The following is a 20,000-nucleotide window of genomic DNA, read 5'->3' as shown; positions in this document are numbered from 1 at the left end:
GCGCGCTCTCTGACGCGGGACCGGGGGGAAGCGGGGACATGAGGGGGAATCCCCCGCTCCCATCACCCGGCGCGCTCTCTGACGCGGGACCGGGGGGAAGCGGGGGGGGGGGAAGCGGGGACATGAGGGGGCATCCCCCGCTCCCATCACCCGCCGCGCTCTCTGACACGGGACCGGGGGGGAAGCGGGGGGGGGGGGAACGGGGATATGAGGGGGCATCTCCTGCTCCCATCACCATAACTGCGGGCAGCAGGAGCACCGGGGAGGGGAGGGAGGTGGAGGAAGGCACAGATAATACTTACTGTGTCCTCCATCCTCCATGGGGAAAAAATGGCCGCTCATTGGGGGCTGGCTCATATAGAGCCTGGCCGCGCGCCCACAAAGCCTGGGAGCGCGCGCCAATCATCTGTCAGGTAGGGGGAGTTTTTTTTTTTTTCAGCCAGCGCGAGCAGGGAAATTTCAGCGCGAGCAGGGAAAATTTAAAAAACAAAACACGTGTGCTGCTTGGGCCAATAGTTACTCGCCCGGGGGTTAAATCCACCCGCCCCGGGCGAGTAAATGTATAGGATTGTCAAACACTGGCGATACATATTGTTATTGTGACCAATGTATTTATATCGTTGTTGTGGAAGTTTTTTGTCCATCTCCAACCAGTCCTCAGTCAGTATAAAGGGTTCATTAACCACTTAACCACAGAATGATGCTAAACAGCATTAGCATCTTTAACCCACTGTCACCATGCTGTGACAGCATAAAACTATATATATCTAATATATAAAACTGAAAAGTATTTGATTGTTAGTAGATGTGGGGATTCTCATTGGTCCCTCGGTCCGCCCGTCCCCATGACTCTCATTGGCCAAAAGGTACGCTGACATCACAGACACACCTACTCCACTGTGACACACACACTGCCACAGTCTCACCATACCCCCTGAGACTGTCACCTCAGACTATCACCCCTGCGGAGTCAGCACCCTGTCTGCCGCTACCCCGTCAACATTTTCGCCTTCCCACCTGCTCCACACTCCCTCCGCCTTCTCGACCGTTCCCGTCATCATCACCCTGTGGCACGCTACACGCTGAAAATTTCCGCCTTCACGGCCGCTACACACTCCCTTCCAGGCTGCTCTGCACTCGAAATGTCCCGCCCGCCCTCCACACTCCCTTCCTGGCCGCTCCAAACGCAAAATGTCCTGCCAGCCCTCCACACTCCCTTCACGGACGCTCTACACTCCATTCCCGTCCGCTCCGCACCCCGTCGCCGCTACACGCTAAAAATGTCCGCTCCGCAATAACATTTTCCACCTCACCATGTTGCCCGCTACACGCTAACATTGTCCGCTCCGCAATTAAATTTTCCGCCTCACCATGTCGGATGCTACACGCTAGCTATATTCCCGGACACTCCACACTCCTTTCCCGCCCAGTCGCGCTCCGCACACAAAATGTCCGCCTTCACCTCATCATCATCCTCAAAATGTACACCTTCCCACACCCTCAACACTCCCTTCCCGGCCGATACGCACACAAAATGTCCGCATTACCATAAACATCACCCTGTCCACGCTCCGCTCAGCCTTCCACATTTTCACCCTCTCGCCGCTCCGCACACAAAAATTCACAACACTCACAATGTCCGCCTTCCTGCCCTGTCGCGGCTCTGCACACAAAATGGCTGCCTTACCGCCCACACCACCCTACTCACGCCTGATATGTACATCTACCCCCCACCCACCCCCGCCTCAACAAAACCCGCCCGCTCCGCAACCTTCATATCTGCAAACTACCCCCTCATCCAAACCCGGCCGCTCCACAACCGCACAACTACCCCCACCGCGTCACCCAAACATGAACGCTCCGCAACATCCCCATCCGCCCCATCACACTCACCCTCACATGCGCCGCCCTGCACCGGCTCCTGGATGGAGGGGAAGCGTGGCGTGGCCCTCCTAAACCAGCCACCAACTCCACGCTCCTCCCCCCTCGCTCCCAATAAGGAACAGAGGGGAAGCGCGGCCCTCCTACACCATCCGCCAAGTCCATGCTCCTCCCCCCTCACTCCCAACGAGGAACAGAGAGGAAGGGCGGCGCAGCCCTCCTGCCCCAGCCTGCCACTCTTGCCCCCCCCCCCCGCCAACTTCCTGAGCCCACCTCCTGCCCCAGGCAGATGCCACGGAGATATCAGGGCCAGGAGGGGAACCGTCTGCTGCCAGGAACCACCACCCACCCGGTCAAGGTAAGTCACCCACCGTCTCCCACCTAGTCAGTCACCCACCCAGTCAGTCAAAGTCACCCACTCAGTCAAAGTCACCCACCCAGTCAAAGTCACATACTCAGTTAAACTCACCCACCCACTCACTCACCCACCCACACAGTCAAAGTCACCCACCCAGTCATCCACCCACTCAGTCACCCACCCAGTCACCCACATTCACCCACTCACTTACCCACCCATTCACCCACCCAAGTCACCCACCCAAGTCACCCACCAACTCACTCACCCACTCACCCACTCACTCAGTCACACACCCACCCACCCACTCAGTCACCCACCACCCATCCACTCAGTCCAAAATTACATCCCGGTCAACGCCGGGTATATCAGCTAATATGTATGTATGTGTATATATATATATATATATATATATATAAAGAAAAAATAAGACAGCGCCCTTATCAGCACACACCCAAATTGCTGCAACCCTGATCTTATACAGCAAGATGACACACCCAGCACAGATGCCTAATAACAATTAAATTAGAATAAGTTGTGGTTTGGAACAAGTGGATATATAAATAATGTATGAAAAAATGAATGAATATTAATATTTGAAAAAATAAAAAATGAAAAAAGTGTGTGTGGCTGTTGAAAAAATGAACAATAAAAATAATAAAAGACAAAAATCTCTATAAAAATGTATAGAATAGCAAAAAAATGAAAAAATATTGAAACAATACTTAAATGTCCATATGAGTCCTTTTAAAAGAAAAATATATGGTCCGGGCAGCTTTCTTCTTGGGCTCACCAACCTCCCAACGATACCTATTAGAAAAAAAGAAAAAGCGCCCGATCCATGTGTAAAATCAGATATAAAAGGTTTAATTTGCCATGAACAGACAATTGCAAACTCACACTTTGTCAGTATAATAAAAGCATATTATGGGACCAGCCCATGCACCAGACCGACGTCCGACTCTCACAGCCGTCCTCCGTCTGCATACGGTTGTTGTCACTGCAAGTTGGTATTGCTGTTGCCGGTTCTACCGTTCGAACGGAAAGGGGATGAACGGAAAGGGGATGATGAAATCCGCTGAGACGGATGAAACAGGTAGGGTCATGTGGTATAGGAACTACAGTGGCCGAGCAGCCCAGACGCCAGAGACAAGACGTCAGTGCAGGAGTTCCCTGTTCCTTGATTGGTGGGAGTTCGTGTGCAGCCGTACAGACCAGGAATCCCATCCGGGTTAACAGAGAGAGGTTTGAACGGTAGCACCGGCAACAGCAATACCAACTTGCAGTGACAAGAACCGTATGCAGACGGAGGACGGCTGTGAGAGTCGGACGTCGGTCTGGTGCATGGGCTGGTCCCATAATATGCTTTCATTATACTGACAAAGTGTGAGTTTGCAATTGTCTGTTCATGGCAAATTAAACCTTTTATATCTGATTTTACACATGGATCGGGCGCTTTTTCTTTTTTTCTAATATATATATATATATATATATATATATATATATATATATATATACAGTGTTCGACAAACCCAGTCGCGGCGACCTCCTCATGGCCACCCAAGCAGCGCACGCGTTTTTAAAAATTTTTCCCTGCTCACCCTGATTGGCTGACAGGACTTGGCGGGCTGCCAAGATTTTATTTTTTCATCCAGGCTCAGGCCACGCAGGCCCATCCTCTTCCTTTCTGCTGCTTGAAGAGGTTAGTACTCCATAGCATCCCCCCCCCCTGCTTCCCTGTCCCCGCCTGTGGGGTGGGTGATGAAAGCAGGGGTGTTCCCCCGGTCCCCGCTTACCCTCCTGGTCCCCGCTTACCCTCCCGGTCACCATGTGTACCCACGGGGTGGGAGATGGTACCGGGTGTGTTCCCCCCCCCAGTCCCCGCTTCTTCCCTTGTCTCCGTGGCTGCCAGCGCGGGGCGGGAGATGGGCGCAAGGGGGGGAAGCATGGTGCTGGTCACGGCCTTTCCTCTCTTCCTCTATACCCCCCTCCCCGAGTCCCAGGGGTTCCGCAGGCCGGCCGCACTCACTGCTACCCCTGGCTCTCCCCCCTCCTCTCTCCTTCTCCCTCCTAGGAGCGCGTGTGCAGTCCTTGCTGCCTCCTGCCTGTGAGCTTGCTTGTGTGTGTGTGTGTGTATGCGTGTGTGTGTGTGTCAGACATTGTGTGCTTGTTTCAGACAGAGTGTGTGTGACAGTGTGTGTGTGTGTGTGTGTGTGACAGACAGTGTGTGTGTGTCAGACTTTGTGTGTCAGTCAGTGTGTTGTGTGTGTGTGTGTGTGTTTGTGTGTGTCAGACGGTGAGTGTGTGCGTGTGTGTAGGACACCAGAGGTACCCCCCAATCAGTCACCCCACCCAGTCAACTCCTCCCCACCCAGTCACTCCCCCAGTCATTCAGTCACCCGCCTAGTCCGTCACCCCGTCTCTCTCTGTCTCTCCATCTCCCCTCCCTCCTCTCTGTCTGTCTCCTCTCCCCTCTCTGTATCTGGATATCTTAATTACCCTGTATATCTTAACTGCCCTATACCTACACCGAAATAACCTATACTGCTTTCTTCCAGATCAGACTCTCAAACTTCAGATGGGAGACATCGGAATCCCCCCTAACCGAGAAGACAGGTAGAGAACACCTCCCCTCCAACATATAACATTGCGGGAATGAGGTACCTGGACATTGAGGGACTGCGGATCAGGTAAGATCCCAGCTGGGATTGCTACTTTAGATATTGTGAAGCGGAGCATCCAGACACTGGATAAAGGGAGCAGGAAACTAGTCAATCACATCTGGCTTTTTTTTGTAAATCCGACATTTACACACACATACACACACACGTAACCAGGACTAATTGTAGTATAATGTAATACAATAAATAAACTTATGTCAAAAACTAATGTTGTTCTTACTAGGAATTTATTCAATTATTTTTTTTTAAAGCGGGCCTGGGGGCGGGACTAGGGGCTACCAGATGGACCTATTCAGAGGTCTCACTTTACTAAAAGAATCGGAGACTAATTATCATAGCCTTTAGCTATGAATTTCTGGCCAAGTGTGTCCGACTGGAGAAGAAATTCGCTTTCTCTGGTGCAGTTTCTTTTTAATCGGTGAAACTGCCCCAGAGGAATGTTTCTGAGCCACTATTGATGGTGATTGCTGGACGCATGAACATAGTTATTCACAGAAACTGATTTGAAATGAATAGTAGTTATGATATTTGAATCTGAAGTAAGGACTAGATCTAGAGAGACCGTAGATACAGCATCAATACTAAATGTGAATTTTAATCCTAGAGGGTTATTATCAAAAGAACTTAAAATGTTAGATAAAACAGCCTCCTCTCCATCCTAAATAATAATAATGTCATCTATGAAACGGCCATAGTAAATGAGGCTCGTCCCAAGCTCCCCATTTTGCCACACAAATCTCACCTCCAAAAATCTCATGAAGAGATTTGCATAGCTGGGGGCGAACCTTGGGCCCGTGGCCGTTCCACAGATCTGTATATATATATATATATATATATATCTTTTATAATTATAACACATAGGGAGGGGAGTGGGGCAGCCAAAGTCCCCTAACCTCAGGTAATTTTCCTATCCGCTTCTGCTCTGCGTATATATACACCGTACCATTCATTTTCCTGCCAAAACTCCCTAGCCACATCCTTCCTCTAGCCTGTCCAATCATAGCACTCTGCCACATGCCCAGCACTTGCTCCTCAGCCAATCACCTGACACATCTGCCTGGTAACACAAAGTTCACTTTCCCGCCAAAACTGAACAATACCCAAACAAAACCCAGAGGTGAATGAGGGGCTTCCAGTATCCCATACCGTCGTCCCCCCCGCCCCCACAGTTCCGTGTCCCTCTCAGCTAAATGCTTTTCATTCTGGGTAAGACATACAAATACCAAATAAAGTTGGGTGTGTGTCTCCTGGACTATTACCATAGATTTTGGCCTCAGATTGCCATATGAACACCTCCTTCAGCCTGGCAATGTGCTTGTGGGGAGGTAACGCCAGTGCATGTTTAACAGGAATCTCTGCCATAGAGGTGTACAAGTATAACCATCAGTGGCAAAGGTCCCTGTGTGAGGTGGCACCACTTGTGACATTATTACTGCATATGTCATTAATAAAGGGGCACTTAACCCCCTCAGTTGCATTTTCATGTCTACATGTGACCTGTGAAACTGATGGTCAGCCCTGGCTGCTCTAGAGATATTAAAGGAACATGACATACAGTATATAAAGGCAGCTGCATTAATGTCCCTCACTGGGGACGTTAGTCTGTGTCTATGTCCTTCACCCCAGTATTCACAGGACATTTGGTCACTGTCGTTTCACTATGACACACCCCATCGATGGCCCCTTCAACGCTCAGGTAAGTGCCTAAACCCCCTACACTAAAACCCCTATATCATAAACTCTTACCATAAAACTCTTATATCATAAGCCACCCTTTTCCCTAAAACCCCCAACTTCAAGTCCTTACCCTAAAACCCCCCTACCATAACCGCTAAAATCATTAAATTAGACCCCTAAAAAGTAATAAAACTTAAATTAGAAACAGCTGGTGGCGGAGGGCTGGATGCAGCCAATTGGTTGCGGCAAAAATATTACGATTAAAAGCTAAGACCGCTTCAGCATAATGGGAAACGCACATTTTATTAGAACCAACAGCATGGAAATATAAAACATTGTTAAGAACAACATTTTTCTTTAAATAAAACTACAATAAGAATGATTCAAATAACCTGCACTTAAAAAGTTATAACTTTTTTATCCTTTTAAAATGCTCGTTTTATGCAACATAAACTAAAATCACTTTTCATTGTGATTTAGCGTAACACAAACACCTGTGCACTTATATAGGAGCGTCAGAATCACTGGTTATCCCTAAACATGCCTGGCTTTAGAGATAGGTCTCTCCCCTGTGTGTCCTCGTGTGTTTCCCCAAGGCTGGATAAATTACTAAATCTCATCCCACATACATGCAGTCTCTCCCCTGTGTGTCCCCTTTTGTGTATGTTCAGGTGGAATAACCGACTAAATCCATTCCCACATACATGCAGTCTCTCCCCTGTATGTGTCCTCTTGTGCGTGTTCAAGTTGGATGACACACTAAATCCCTTCCCACATTCCCCACATACATGCGGTCTTCTCCCGGTGTGTGTTCAGGTGGGATGACTGACTAAATCCCACAAAGATACACGTGTGCACTTATATGTGAGCGTCTTAGGCGCTGGTTATCACTAAACATGCCTGGCTTTAGAGGTAGGTCTCTCCCCTGTGTGTCCTCGTGTTTCTTCAGGCTGGATAAATAACTAAATCTCTTCCCACATTCCATACATGCGGTCTCTCCCCTGTGTGTGTCCTCTTGTGTGTGTTAAGGTGGGATAAGTCACTAAATCCCTTCCCACATTCCCCACATACATGCGGTCTCTCCCCTGTGTGTGTCCTCTTGTGTGTGTTCAGGCTGGATAACTGACTAAATCCCTTCCCACATTCCCCACATACATATGGTCTCTCCCCTGTGTGTGTCCTCTTGTGTCTGATCAGGTGGGATAAGGTACTAAATCCTTTCCCACATTCCGCACATACATGTGGTCTCTCCCCTGTGTGTGTCTTCTTGTGTCTCCACACGCTGGATACATTTCTAAACCGCTTCCCACATTCCCCACATACATGCGGCCTCTCCCCTGTGTGTGTCCTCTGGTGTATCCTCAGGCTGGATAACTGACTAAATCCCTTTCCACATTCCCCACATACATGCGGTCTCTCACCTGTGTGTGTCATTTTGTGTATGTTCAGGCGGGATAACCGAATAAATCCCTTCCCACATTCCCCACATACATACGGTCTCTCCCCTGTGTGTTTCTTCTTGTGTCTGATCAGGGTGGATAAGTCACTAAATCCCATCCCACATTCCCCACATACATACGGTCTCTCCCCTGTGTGTCTCCTTTTGTGTGTGTCCAGGCAGGATGACTGACTAAATCCTTTCCCACATTCCCCACATACATGCGGTCTCTCCCCTGTGTGTATCCTCTTGTGTCTGAACAGATTGGGAAGGCTTCTAAATCCCTTCCCACATTCCCCACATAGATGCGGCTTCTCCCCTGTATGTGTCCTCTGGTGTATCCTCAGGCTGGATAACTGACTAAATCCCTTTCCACATTCCCCACATACATGCGGTCTCTCACCTGTGTGTGTCCTTTTGTGTATGTTCAGGAGGTATAACCGAATAAATCCCATCCCACATTCCCCACATACATAAGGTCTCTCCCCTGTGTGTTTCCTCTTGTGTCTGATCAGGGTGGATAAGTCACTAAATCCCTTCCCACATTCCCCACATACATACGGTCTCTCCCCTGTGTGTGTCCTTTTGTGTGTGTCCAGGCCAGATGACTGACTAAATCCCTTCCCACATTCACCACATACATATGGTCTCTCCCCTGTGTGTATCCTCTTGTGTATGACCAGGTTGGATAAGTTACTAAATCCCTTCCCACATTCCCCACATACATGCGGCCTCTCCCTGGTCTGTGTTCTCTTTTGTGTGTTCTGGTCTGATAAAGTCAGACTCTTCCCACTTTCTCCAAGATCTTTTCCTGTGGCAGCTGCTAATATATATCTTTTGGAATGAGAAGCAGTTACATTGTTTATTAATTGCCTTGACTGGTTGAAAGGTGCATTTTCTGTCATATTTATTGGAATGTTGCAAGATTGTTCTGTCTTCATCATTTCCATATTCTCATTTGGGTGTTTGAACTTCAGATGTTTGAGGAGGTAATCCGGACTGCTAAAAGCAACCTTGCAGTGCTGGGATGGGTGGTTTACTGGAGCTTGTCTTTGTACTAGAAGAGACAAAAAAGTAACCGTTACACAAACTGTCTTACAAAAGGCCATGCAGGAGAGGTAAGTTGGCATATCACAAAAAGTTCAGGTTGAAAGAAAACTGTAGAAGTACATTGTAATAATGAAGGGTTTAGCAGAACATGTGCAGCATTAGAGCATGGAGAGTAGATGTAGTGGATCATAGATTTAAAGTGGATCCCAATATTTAACGATTAAAAAGGAAATCTCACTAGCTGAAAAACACCAATGAAAGTGGCAGAAATCTTTTCAGATCCTTCAAATCCTTAGTCACTGAGGTAATGCAGGAGGGTTATTAATGTATTTTAATATTGTTGATTTATTACTGGGTTACCATTTATCGCCAATGTGGATATTTGTGCCCCCCACTGAGAGGGCCTAGTTATCCACAGTGATAATCAATGGTTTTATGTATAAAATGTATTTTGAATGTTTTTTTTTTGGTTTGTTTTAAATGTGTATATATTTTTTGTTCATGTTTAAAACCACATTTGTCTAATAGGGATATTTAGCATTAGTCTAGAAAGGGGGCGGAGGTAGGGGACGTGGGTGATGGCGGTAGCTGCCCCGGGAAGGGTGGTTAGGCTTCCTGTGTTGGTGAGAGGCATTAACCCATTAATTACCTTAGCGTCTAGAATGGCAATGCTTTATGCTTTACTGGCCACAAACAGGGAAAAAATGTTTAGGTAATGGTTTTTTTTTGTCAAGTATTAACCCCTTTGGTGCCTGTGGTATACCTTGGTAACCACAGTCATAAAACGGGTTAATCTTATTTTAATCATAGGTTTTTGTAATAATAGACATTACAGAAGCCCATGATATAAATATTAACTCAATTAGGTATGTAACACATTATTAACGGTTACCACAATCTTAATATATACCACCTTAAAATTGCAGTCATAACACTCATTAGTTTATTATTTCCCCGGTGGATATTCACTCCACTTTAACAGAATTTGATGTATCTGAGCTGTAGTGTTTTGTTTATGCCTTCGGGACAAACCAAGAACTGACTCATGCTTTACTAGCCACTAAGGTGGCAAAGGGGGGTAAGCAGTGTAATGTCATGTTTATATTGTCCCCTTTGTGGTCAGCTAATCATGGAAACCGATGACTAGTTGACCCGTGGACTACTAAGGGGTTAAAATGTACGGTAATGTATTTTAACAACTATTTTATCATCTATTCCATGTTGGTTTAGCTTATCTTGCCTATGTGTATAATAGGCATTATATTGGCCATTAAATACATAGGAAAGACAGGGCTAACGCCAGCTTGGAGGTGATAAAATATTTGCAGTATTTCTGCCGTACATCCTGTTCCGATAAATATTGGAACTTTATGTATGGCAGTTTTTTTTATGGGCTGTAATATGGCATTTTTGGTTACCGCAGCTTGATGTATCTGACCCTTTGACGCAAGTCAGGTTTAGTGATATTAAGTTCTAGTTGACCCGTAGTGGTGTATGCAGATCTATCACTATTTGTAATTTAACATCTGTAATAAGACAATAGATGTAAAAACCACGTAACACATATTCCTGATTACCTTGTGCTGGCGCGTTACTTTGCCAGAGCGCACCCCCTTGATACCAAGCTCTTTCCCATATTCATCTCCATACCAGACCAGGAGCTCTGTGTGTGGGGGGAGGTCTGTGCAGGTTCAGTAGTAGATTTTCCTGTGGTCCTGCAACACCACAAGGTTCTGTTCTTCCTCGTTTCTCACACAATTTACAAACCTAAAATTGGGACAATTAGTGAGATCTCAAAGTAATGTCTATTTTATAAAGGAAGAGCTGAAAAAATATGCAAGTTGATAATAATGTGACTTGTCTTTTCTTTCTCCTCTACAGTTTTTGAGGTGAACAGAAGTTAATGGAGAGCAATGTATATACGATGGCTCATTCGTATGTACCCACATTTTGATGGTAATGTGAGCCATAGGCCACACCAGTGACTACTTTCTTATTACTTAAAAACAAACACTGTTGTAATAAAAAAAGTCCCTGACAAGATGACACAAGTGACACAAAGGTGAGCTTTCTTCCGGTGGAACTAAACAGAAAGTGGGTTTGATGCAACACGGTGTTGTAGCAGGAATGTGTTCCATTAGCAACCTGAGCTTATAACATGCCCTGTGCTGATTTGGAAACTGGACTATAGAAAAAGCCTTGAGCCACAGTCTAATGAGGTAACAATGTCGGTTTGGGCTTGAATAAGAAAACTAAAAAAATGTAACCAGCCCCTGTAAGTATAGTGTAACATTATGCTCAAATACAGAAATGCTGTTTAAAGCTTAAAAGGAGTCAGTATGAAAAGGTATCATGCCAAGCACACCTCTGAGGAAGCAGGCATGGCCTTGATGTCTCTGATTTAGAGGAGGGCATAATACTATTAAAGCAGGAGAATAAAAAGGTGAGAGCGCACATGCAGTCTTACTTCCATCCTTTAACCTATTGTCTCCTCAGCCCTATTTGTCTGAACATTGATTGAGGGGGTGCGCGGTGCGCCAGGAATCAGTTCAATGTGATTCCACGGCACGACGGCCAGGTCACGTGAGCGGTTCACCCACCGAGGGTGAACAAGCTCTGTGCCGTCACATCCACGCACCAGACACGCCCCCAACACTTCTAGCCTGGAAAGAAAACACCCACTGCTAAACACGGGTGATATCACGCGCATGCCTCCGAGTGGTGTTCGGGAGCATGGATGCAGCCTAAGGCTAAATACTGGTAGCAATGGCGCTGAACAACGCTGGAGAGGTCACGAAAGGAGAGCAATGCAACCACTCAGGAGGCTCAAACTGCGGACGGTAATTTGTGTCTTGCAACACGTGCAGACACACGGTGAGTGTGGTTTTTAATTTGTGTGTATGTATAAATGTGTTTGTTTTTTGTTTCAATTTTTTTATTGTTTTACAAAGAGATATACAGCATAAAAATAGACAATCCTTTTAGAGAACATATCTCACATTTTCATGGGAAACAAATAGGCGAAAGACAAACATATATACATATATATACCTCTAGTGAGGCTATCTTCTGAGCTTGTATAACGCCTGTCTGGTCTATGATTGAGATTCCCTTTTCATTGCTTAATGGGGAAGCAGCCGCTTCCTTGAGTATGTCTTTGGAGTTAAAACAGGATAGAAAAGAAAAAGGACAGAGTAAGGAAAGGAAGAAGAGAAGTGGGAGCGGGGGGAAGGAAGGGGGTAGGGGAGTACACAGAAGATCTAAGGAGATATGTGTGGGAGTCTGGGTTCCATTCTGTAGAGTCTAGGGGGGCGACGAGACCCTCACTCTTTCAGACGTCTTTGTGCCTCTGGGAACATCCGAAATTATTTTTGTTTTTCAGGAATATATTTCTATTATTTGTTAGTCTTCGGGCCATAGTTCCCATACCTTATAGAATTTATCTACCTTTTGGCTAAGTTGTGCCGACAGGAGTTCCATCAACCTAATTTCTTTGACCCTCCTTAGAACTGTTTGTCTAGAGGGGGCATTGATTTTTTTCCAGGCCGCCGCAACCGTGCAGCGGGCTGCTGTGAGTACATGAGATATCATTTTTCCCCATTTGGGGTTGGAGGCCTTCAATTGGTTTCAGCTAATAGCAAAGTCAGCTAGTCCACCTCCACCTCTACCCCCAGTAGTTCTCGGATCATGGTTTGGATCACGATCCAGAACCCCTGGATCTTCGGACAATCCCACCAGATGTAGGCCATATCTCCTCTGTCCGCAACCCCTCCAACACAAATCTGGGGATCCGGGGAAAATGTGGCTTAGCCTGCTCGGAGTTAAGTACCATTGAAATAGTATTTTATATATATTTTCCTTGATAGTTGTACAGATTGATGTTTTAGATGCCGATTCCCAGATATCGTCTTCTCTATCTATTTCTACATTCAAATCTTCTGACCATTTAAGCATATAGCTGTGGTTGGAGTTAGCTGCAGCTATGGCCAGTCCCAGATAGATCTCTGAAATCAAACCTTTAAAGTAATGACCTTTTCTACAGAGCTTCACGAATTTTGTTTGATTTGGAAACGTCGAGTCTTTTGAGATTGTTTGTAAAAAATGTTTAATTTGTAGAAAACCGAAGATTGGTAAGTTTGTTGTTTGGTATTGTTTCTGTAAGTCTTGGTATGGTAAAATCTTACCTTTGACTACAAGGTCATCTGCTAACATAATATTTAGCTCTCTGAATTGTTTAAGTCCATTCAGGAGGCAGCCTGGAGGGAACTCAGGGTGTTAAAAGATTGGGGTTAATAGGGATGGAGATGAAGCCAAATTATATTTCCCCTTGTTCCTTGACCATATCTTCCATGTACATCTCATTGCTCCCAGTTCTCGGCGAGGGTCTCTCCCTCCCTTCCTGACCATAGGGCGGCTGGGAGAGATAGAGGGCTTGCGTAGGAGGACTCGATCCCTAGCCAGCAACACGTTGCTGGGTTATTATTCCACATTATAACTTGTTTGAGCTGGGCCGCCAAATAGTATTTATTGATATCCGGGACTCCCAGACCTCCGCATTCCTTAAGTGCTAATAAAATTGACCTAGCCACTCTTGGTCTTTTATTTTTCCAGTTGAATTGAAAAATTCTGTTTTGAATGTTTTTAAGCTCGGCCAGTGGGATGTCTATGGGGAGAGTCTGGAAGTAGTATAGAAGTCCTGGTAGAATATTCATTTTAACTGTAGCTACAGTATTCTTCCTAGCCAAGATATCTGATATTCCTTCCAGCTCTGGAGATATTTTTTTATCTTTTCAAATGGGGGGAGGGGGGAATTATGTTGATATAGAAATTTATAGGATCTTGATATCTGTATACCCAGATATTTAATTTTTGAGGAGTTCCATTTATAATTAAAATTTGTTTGTAGCAGCTTCATTTCAGATGTTGTCATAGTGAGATTTAATGCCTCTGACTTATCTGTGTTAATTTAAATCCCGATATTTTACCGAATTGATCTAGTTGGGATTGGAGGTTTGGAAGGGAAGTTAAGGGATCAGCTAATGTTAAAATGATATCATCTGCGAGAAGGGAAATTTTGTAATTTGTCCCTCCAATTTCAATTCCTCAAATATTTTTTTCATCTCTAATTGTCGCTGCTAGGGGTTCGATAGAGAGTGCGAATAGGAGCGGAGATAAGGGACATCCCTGTCTGGTACCATTATTAATTTCTATAGGACTCGAGTCTCCTCCTGGGAGCTTCACGACTGCTGTGGGAGTTCTATAGAGGGCTCCAACGCCCTCCAGGAACTGGCCCTTAAATTCAAATTTGATCAGTGTTTGGTCTAAGAAATCCCATCTTATTCTGTCTAATGCCTTTTCGGCATCCAAGCTCAATAAGATAGCTTTCGTGTTAGAGGTGTACATGGTCAATGATATTTATAATTTTCCTGGTATTGTCCGAGGCCTGTCTGCCCAAGACAAACCCGACTTGGTCTATATGTATCAAACTGGTTAAAATTGGGGTAAGTCTGTTTGCCAAAATTTTACTAAATATTTTTAAATCTGAGTTTAGGAGGGAGATAGGCCGGTAATTGCCACATTGTAGTGGGTCTCTTCCTTGTGTATAATTGCCAAATTTGCCTTGGACATTGATGTTGGGATGGCTGCTCCTTCCAGGAACGAATTGAAAACATCGAGCATATACAGGGTTAATATCATCTTAAATTTCTTATAGTATTGATTCGAGAAGCCATCTGGTCCTGGCGTTTTACTTATTTTCAGTTGCTTAATGGCATCTAATAGTTCTTCCTGTGTTATGGGTTTATTTAATTCTTGGATATTCCCTTCCGATAACTCTGGGAGCTCGCAATTCTCTAGATAGTTGGAAATAGCTTCTGAGCCCGAGGATCGGTTTTTTGGAAAATTTAAATTATATAATTTAGAGTAGAAGTCTGAGAACTCTTTCGCCATTTGTTTTTCGCTAAACGTTTTAGCTCCCGACTTAGTTTGGATAACGGAGATTTGAGATTTGGTTCTCAGGCCTCTAAGTTTGGAGGCAAACAAGCGGTCCGCCTTATTTCCTTTATCATAAAACTTTTGTTTGGTCCACCTCAATGCCCTCTCCACCTTGTGAAGTTGTGTCTGTTTAAATTCAGACCTAGTTTTATCTAGCAGTTTAAAGTTTTTTTGATGGGTTATTTTTGTGTTTTTGTTCTAGGAGCTGTAATTTTTCGGAAAGTTCACTGTATAGTTTTTGTTTTGCCTTTTTCTAATGTGATCCTATAGAAATAAAAGCTCCTCTTAACGTTGCCTTTTGGGCTTCCCATAGCATTTGTGGTGACACAACCGAGCCCTTATTCAGCGTAAAATATTCTATGAGCTTTTGCTTTTATTGTCTTCTACATCTTGGTGATTAAGTAGAGAATCATTGAGTTTCCAATTATACTTAGTATTTTTATAGAAAGAGAGAGAGCATCAGTTCAACCGGGGCGTGATCCGACCATGATATAAACCTATTTCTGACTGGGAGGATGCCTGAAGAATATCTTTGGTACCCAGGAAATAGTCAATTCTCGAGTAGGTCTGGTGTGGGGAAGAGTAGAACGTAAAGTCCCGCTGACCCTGGTGTTGCACCCTCCATATATCGAAGAGCGAAAATTATTTTAATATGTCCCTGAATTCTTTGGCAGTCTTTACAGTTAAACGGGGGTGGGGGACACCTGTTACACTTGACCTATCTTGGTCTGGGACAGCTACCATGTTCATGTCTCCGGCTATTAGTATTGCGGTATTAAATTGTACGGTCAAGCTTTCACAGACATATCTCAAGAATTTTATTTGGCCTTCATTAGGGGCATATACATTGATCAGGACTAAATCCTTCCCTGATAAGGTTCCATAAAGAATTAGAAATCTGCCCTCAGGGTCTGCTATCTGTTTAGTATGAACGGGGTATCTGTTTGAATAGTATGGCTACACCTCTTTTTTTAGTGGGGTAGGATGCGTAGTATGCTTGGGGGTATATTCTTTTAAAAGTGTTCGGGGGGGGGGATGTTGTGTTGAAGTGAGTCTCTTGAAGGAATAAGATATCTCCATTAGTTTTTTTTAAGTTCTTGAAAGGCAAGTTTTCTTTTTATAACATAGTTAAGACCCTTGACATTCAATGAAATAAGCTTTAATGCTTTTTTTATTAGCCATTTTTCCTTCCTTGATAGTGACAGACCAGGGAACTCCTCTACTTTCCCAAGGTGGGGGATCTCTCTCCTTATTTTTACTTTATATATGTCTCCGTGAATCGTTTTTGGGACCCAATTTTGTCGTGTTTTTTCTTCCTTCTTCTCCAGGGGAGGAAAGAGAGGGGAGAGGGGGGGAAGGGAGGAGACAGAAAGGGGAGAGGCAAAGAGAGAGGATAGAGAGAGAGAAAAAGAAAACAAAGTGGGCTGAGTATGCACCCAAGAGTAGAAACCCTCATCACTCTGAGCATAAGGGGATTGGGCCTAGTGCCCTCGGTAGACTTCCCCGAGTACCGCACTGTGGAGGCCATCAGGGGAAACCCAGAGCCCTCCAACATCTTTGACGTAACCAACCTGAATATAATAACATGAATACTTAACACAACAAACAAAGTGCTTCTAGAAACTTTAAGTATTTTACTTTCCCTCTGACTTTTATGAGAGTTTTTGGCTTCCTCTTATTTTCTATGAGACTTCCTATCTGGGGGCCTCTGGTATATTTATATCTATCTAATTTACTTTTCCTTTATTTATAGTTTTTGACCTCAGTCTCTTTCAAAGGTCAAATATCTAGACATATTACCTCTTGTTTTTTTTTTAAAAAACATTTTAATATGGGAACTTTAGAACTGTTCTCTGTAAACCTCTATTTCTTTAGTGTTTATTACATTCACATTGCTATTTCCCTATTCGCCACATGATGGAACCAGAAGAATATGAATGTTCAGTGTCTGTTCATGAACTGAAGTTTACATTTGGGACATTTGCCGAAACCAAAACATACTCTCTTCTATAGAGAGCTATCTACTTATCTAAAACCAATAACTTAGTTTAAACAACCTAAACCCTAGAATCGGCCTCCCCTCTCCCCCCAAAGCCGAGTCTTCCTACCCCCCCAACCACCAACCCCCACATCTCAGTCCCCGTGTTCCTTCCTCAGGAGCTCACCGTTCACCGGGTGTAGGGGATCAGGACCCCCAGAGTCCGATTTCAGCCACATTTCCCCCCACTGCAGACAAGCCATGGTGTGTGCAGTTTCGCCACATAGCCAGGAGTGCCGGTGTGGTAGAGAGCTCGGATCCGTCTGGTGGAGACGGGGAGGGGGGGGGGTAAGGGGAAAAGAACCACGGGGGGGGGGGGGGCGAGGAACCATACGGTGGACCTAGCCAGGGCTACGTCCAGCATGAAAAGATGCGAGGGGGGGGGGGGGCAGGGTAGCGAGGCAGGCCGAGAGATTCGCGTCAACGCAGACGGGTAAGGCAAGAGCCCCTTGAAACTAGGGGGCAGCATCACCTCTTAGTATCTCCCCAAGCGGTATTTAGGCCACGGGTATCCAGGGGATCCGTCGAGACAGCAGGGGGGACCGTGAGGGATATCTAAGACAGTCATTTTCTTCCTTTCATCTAGGGGGTGTGGAAGCATGTCGCTACCGCGCTGGTTTCACAGTGAAGGTCGCACAGGATCTGGGTGTCGCGTGGGAAACTTTCTTCATTCTTCACGGGTTGGAATCCTCTGCGAAGCCAATCTTTGTGAGGCTCTTGGCGTTTTTGCAGGAGGTTGGCTGTTCCGCTCTTCTTCAGCGTCGCCGCCGGCGGCGGCGTGGTGCAGTCCCAATCCTCTCAGGAAGCAGGGGCCATCTTCAAGGTAAGATACTGTGTGAAACTTCCCCCCCTAATTACGCCACCAACTTGAAGGGAAACCCCCACCTGTACTTTACTTTGCATTCTCGCAGTTTTTGCGTTATGGGTTTCAGCTCCCTGCGTCTGTCTATTGTCGCTTTTGATAGGTCGCTGTATATTTCAAGGTGGGAGTTGCGGAAATGAATGTCTCCTCTATCCCTGCTGGCTGTTAATATTCTTTCTTTAATTGAGTAAGAATGAAATCGTATGATTATGTCTCTGGCTCTCTTAGGGTCAGAGGATTTGGGTCGAAAGGACCTATGTGCACGGTCCAATTCTATCTCCTCATGTTTGAGTTCAGGGATCAGGTGGGAAAAGGGATCGAGCAGGTAAGGTCGCAGCAGGTGTGTATCCACTGTCTCTGGTATATACCGCACTCTGAGATTCTGGCGACAGTCTCTATTTTCTTGCTCTTCCGCATTTTCTTTTAATGCTAGGATTTCAAAGTTCAGACGGTTGATTTTGTCTTCAGCAGAGGAATAAGTTTGTTAAATTTCCTCTACTTTCTTTTGTATTGAGTCTGTTCTTCCGTCTAGGGTGTTCATATCTGTTCTGAGGGTAGTTATAGCTTTGGATAGGTCCTCTTGGAACCCCTGTCTCATTTTGATGAAGAGCCCCTCTAGATAGTCCTTTGTTATTTCTGGACAGATCTTCCCCGACTGAGCAGAGAGGCTAGCTGAGCCTTCCGTCGAACACGCCGGGCCGCCATCTCGGGTGGTCCCGCAGCTCTCCATGGGTTTTAGTTGCGGCATGAAGAAGCTAGTAATGCTTTGCTGGGTGGGTTTCTTCAGCTTACTGCTCATCCCCTGTCAGACCCTTGTCCTCACCGAGGCTTTAGAGGCAATTTTCTATGAGTTTTTGAGTATTATAATAGGCTATTCATCAGAGGGCTCTGGAGCGATCTCCTCAGGTGTCCATGCACGGTGATGTCACCGGAAGTCTCCATGTATAAAAGTTTTAATCAGTACTACACTAGATTCTTTTCTTTCACTTTATTTTGGGAGAATCACGCATTGTTGGAAATTTTGGAGAACGAATGCAGGTGTGGACCTGATCAAGCGCAGGGGAGAGGATTAAAGATACTAATTTAGTTGGAAATTTTAGGCTATGTTTATAGTGGCGTAGTGCTTGCTGATCTGCGCTGAGGCGTGCTTAGCATATATTCAGAGACCCATGATATATTATGGCGCCATTCGGAGTGAAAGCTTCTGCTTGCTTGCTCACGCTTGCGGAACCTCGCTCAGCTTCCAGCTGCAGCAAATCTGTGTTTCTGTGCTTGCTGGAGAGGAGGTGCGGTCACGTGACCGCACGCCATCCAATCAGAGCACAGCACAAAAATTAGCTTACACCAGAGAGCGGCTATTTTCCAGCACATGCAGAGAGAGGGAGAGAGAGAGAGAGAGAGAGAGAGAGAGAGAGAGAGAGAGAGAGAGAGAGAGAGGTAGCTCTGCTCCCTGTTCCCTCCCCTGCCTCCACTCCCCTATCTGGATAGATAGATAGCCAACCCTGCCCCAAAAAAATACATCAATAAAATAAATTATTCATTTTTGACATAAGTTTATTTATTGTATTACATTATACTACAATTAGTCGTGTGTGTGTGTGTATATAAAAGTCGGATCTAGAAAAAAAGCCAGATGTGAATGACTAGTTTCTTGAACCCCTCAACCAGTGCCAGGACGCTCCCGTTTCACAATATCTAAAGCAGAAATCCGCCTGGGATCTTACCTGATCCGCAGTCCCTCGATGTCCAGGTACCCTCATTCCCGCAATGTTATACATTGGAGGGGATGCGTTCCCTACCTGTCTTCTGGGCTAGGGGGGTTCCGATGTCTTCCATGTGAAGCTCGAGAGTCAGGTCTGGAAGAAAGCAGTATAGGTTATTTTGGTGTAGTATAGGGCAGATAAGATATATAGGGTAAATAAGAGATCCAGAGTGTGAGAGAGAGAGTATGGGTGAGAGAGAGAGACGCAGAGAGAGAGAGACACAGAGAGAGAGACGCAGAGAGAGAGAGACGCAGAGAGAGA

At 45.5% G+C, this 20,000-nt stretch overlaps 2 protein-coding genes across 5 annotated transcripts in view; both read right to left on the bottom strand.

Annotated features, from left to right (window-relative positions):
* LOC142466748 (uncharacterized) overlaps window positions 1-20,000 on the bottom strand; it is a 259,636-nt gene that overhangs the window by 220,418 nt on the left and 19,218 nt on the right. The gene's annotated exons all lie outside the window — the stretch shown is intronic.
* LOC142466753 (uncharacterized) overlaps window positions 6,895-20,000 on the bottom strand; it is a 308,465-nt gene continuing 295,359 nt past the window's right edge. For 2 of the 4 annotated variants that reach the window (XM_075572125.1, XM_075572122.1), the window contains exons 2-3: window positions 10,660-10,849; window positions 6,895-9,089 (exon numbers count right to left, since the gene is read on the bottom strand). In XM_075572125.1, the coding sequence (XP_075428240.1) occupies window positions 7,540-8,982 (1,443 nt within the window). In that variant the 5' untranslated portion in view covers window positions 8,983-9,089; window positions 10,660-10,849 and the 3' untranslated portion in view covers window positions 6,895-7,539. Of the gene's footprint in view, window positions 9,090-10,659; window positions 10,850-19,700; window positions 19,952-20,000 lie in introns of those variants that run through there. The other 2 variants (XM_075572124.1, XM_075572123.1) reach the window with 2 other exon arrangements.

The sequence above is a fragment of the Ascaphus truei genome, chromosome 15 (genome assembly GCF_040206685.1).
Source record: "Ascaphus truei isolate aAscTru1 chromosome 15, aAscTru1.hap1, whole genome shotgun sequence".
Classification (NCBI taxonomy): Eukaryota; Metazoa; Chordata; class Amphibia; order Anura; family Ascaphidae; genus Ascaphus; species Ascaphus truei.
Note: the sequence above shows the minus strand (reverse complement) of the source record. Positions and strands in the feature narration are given on the sequence as shown.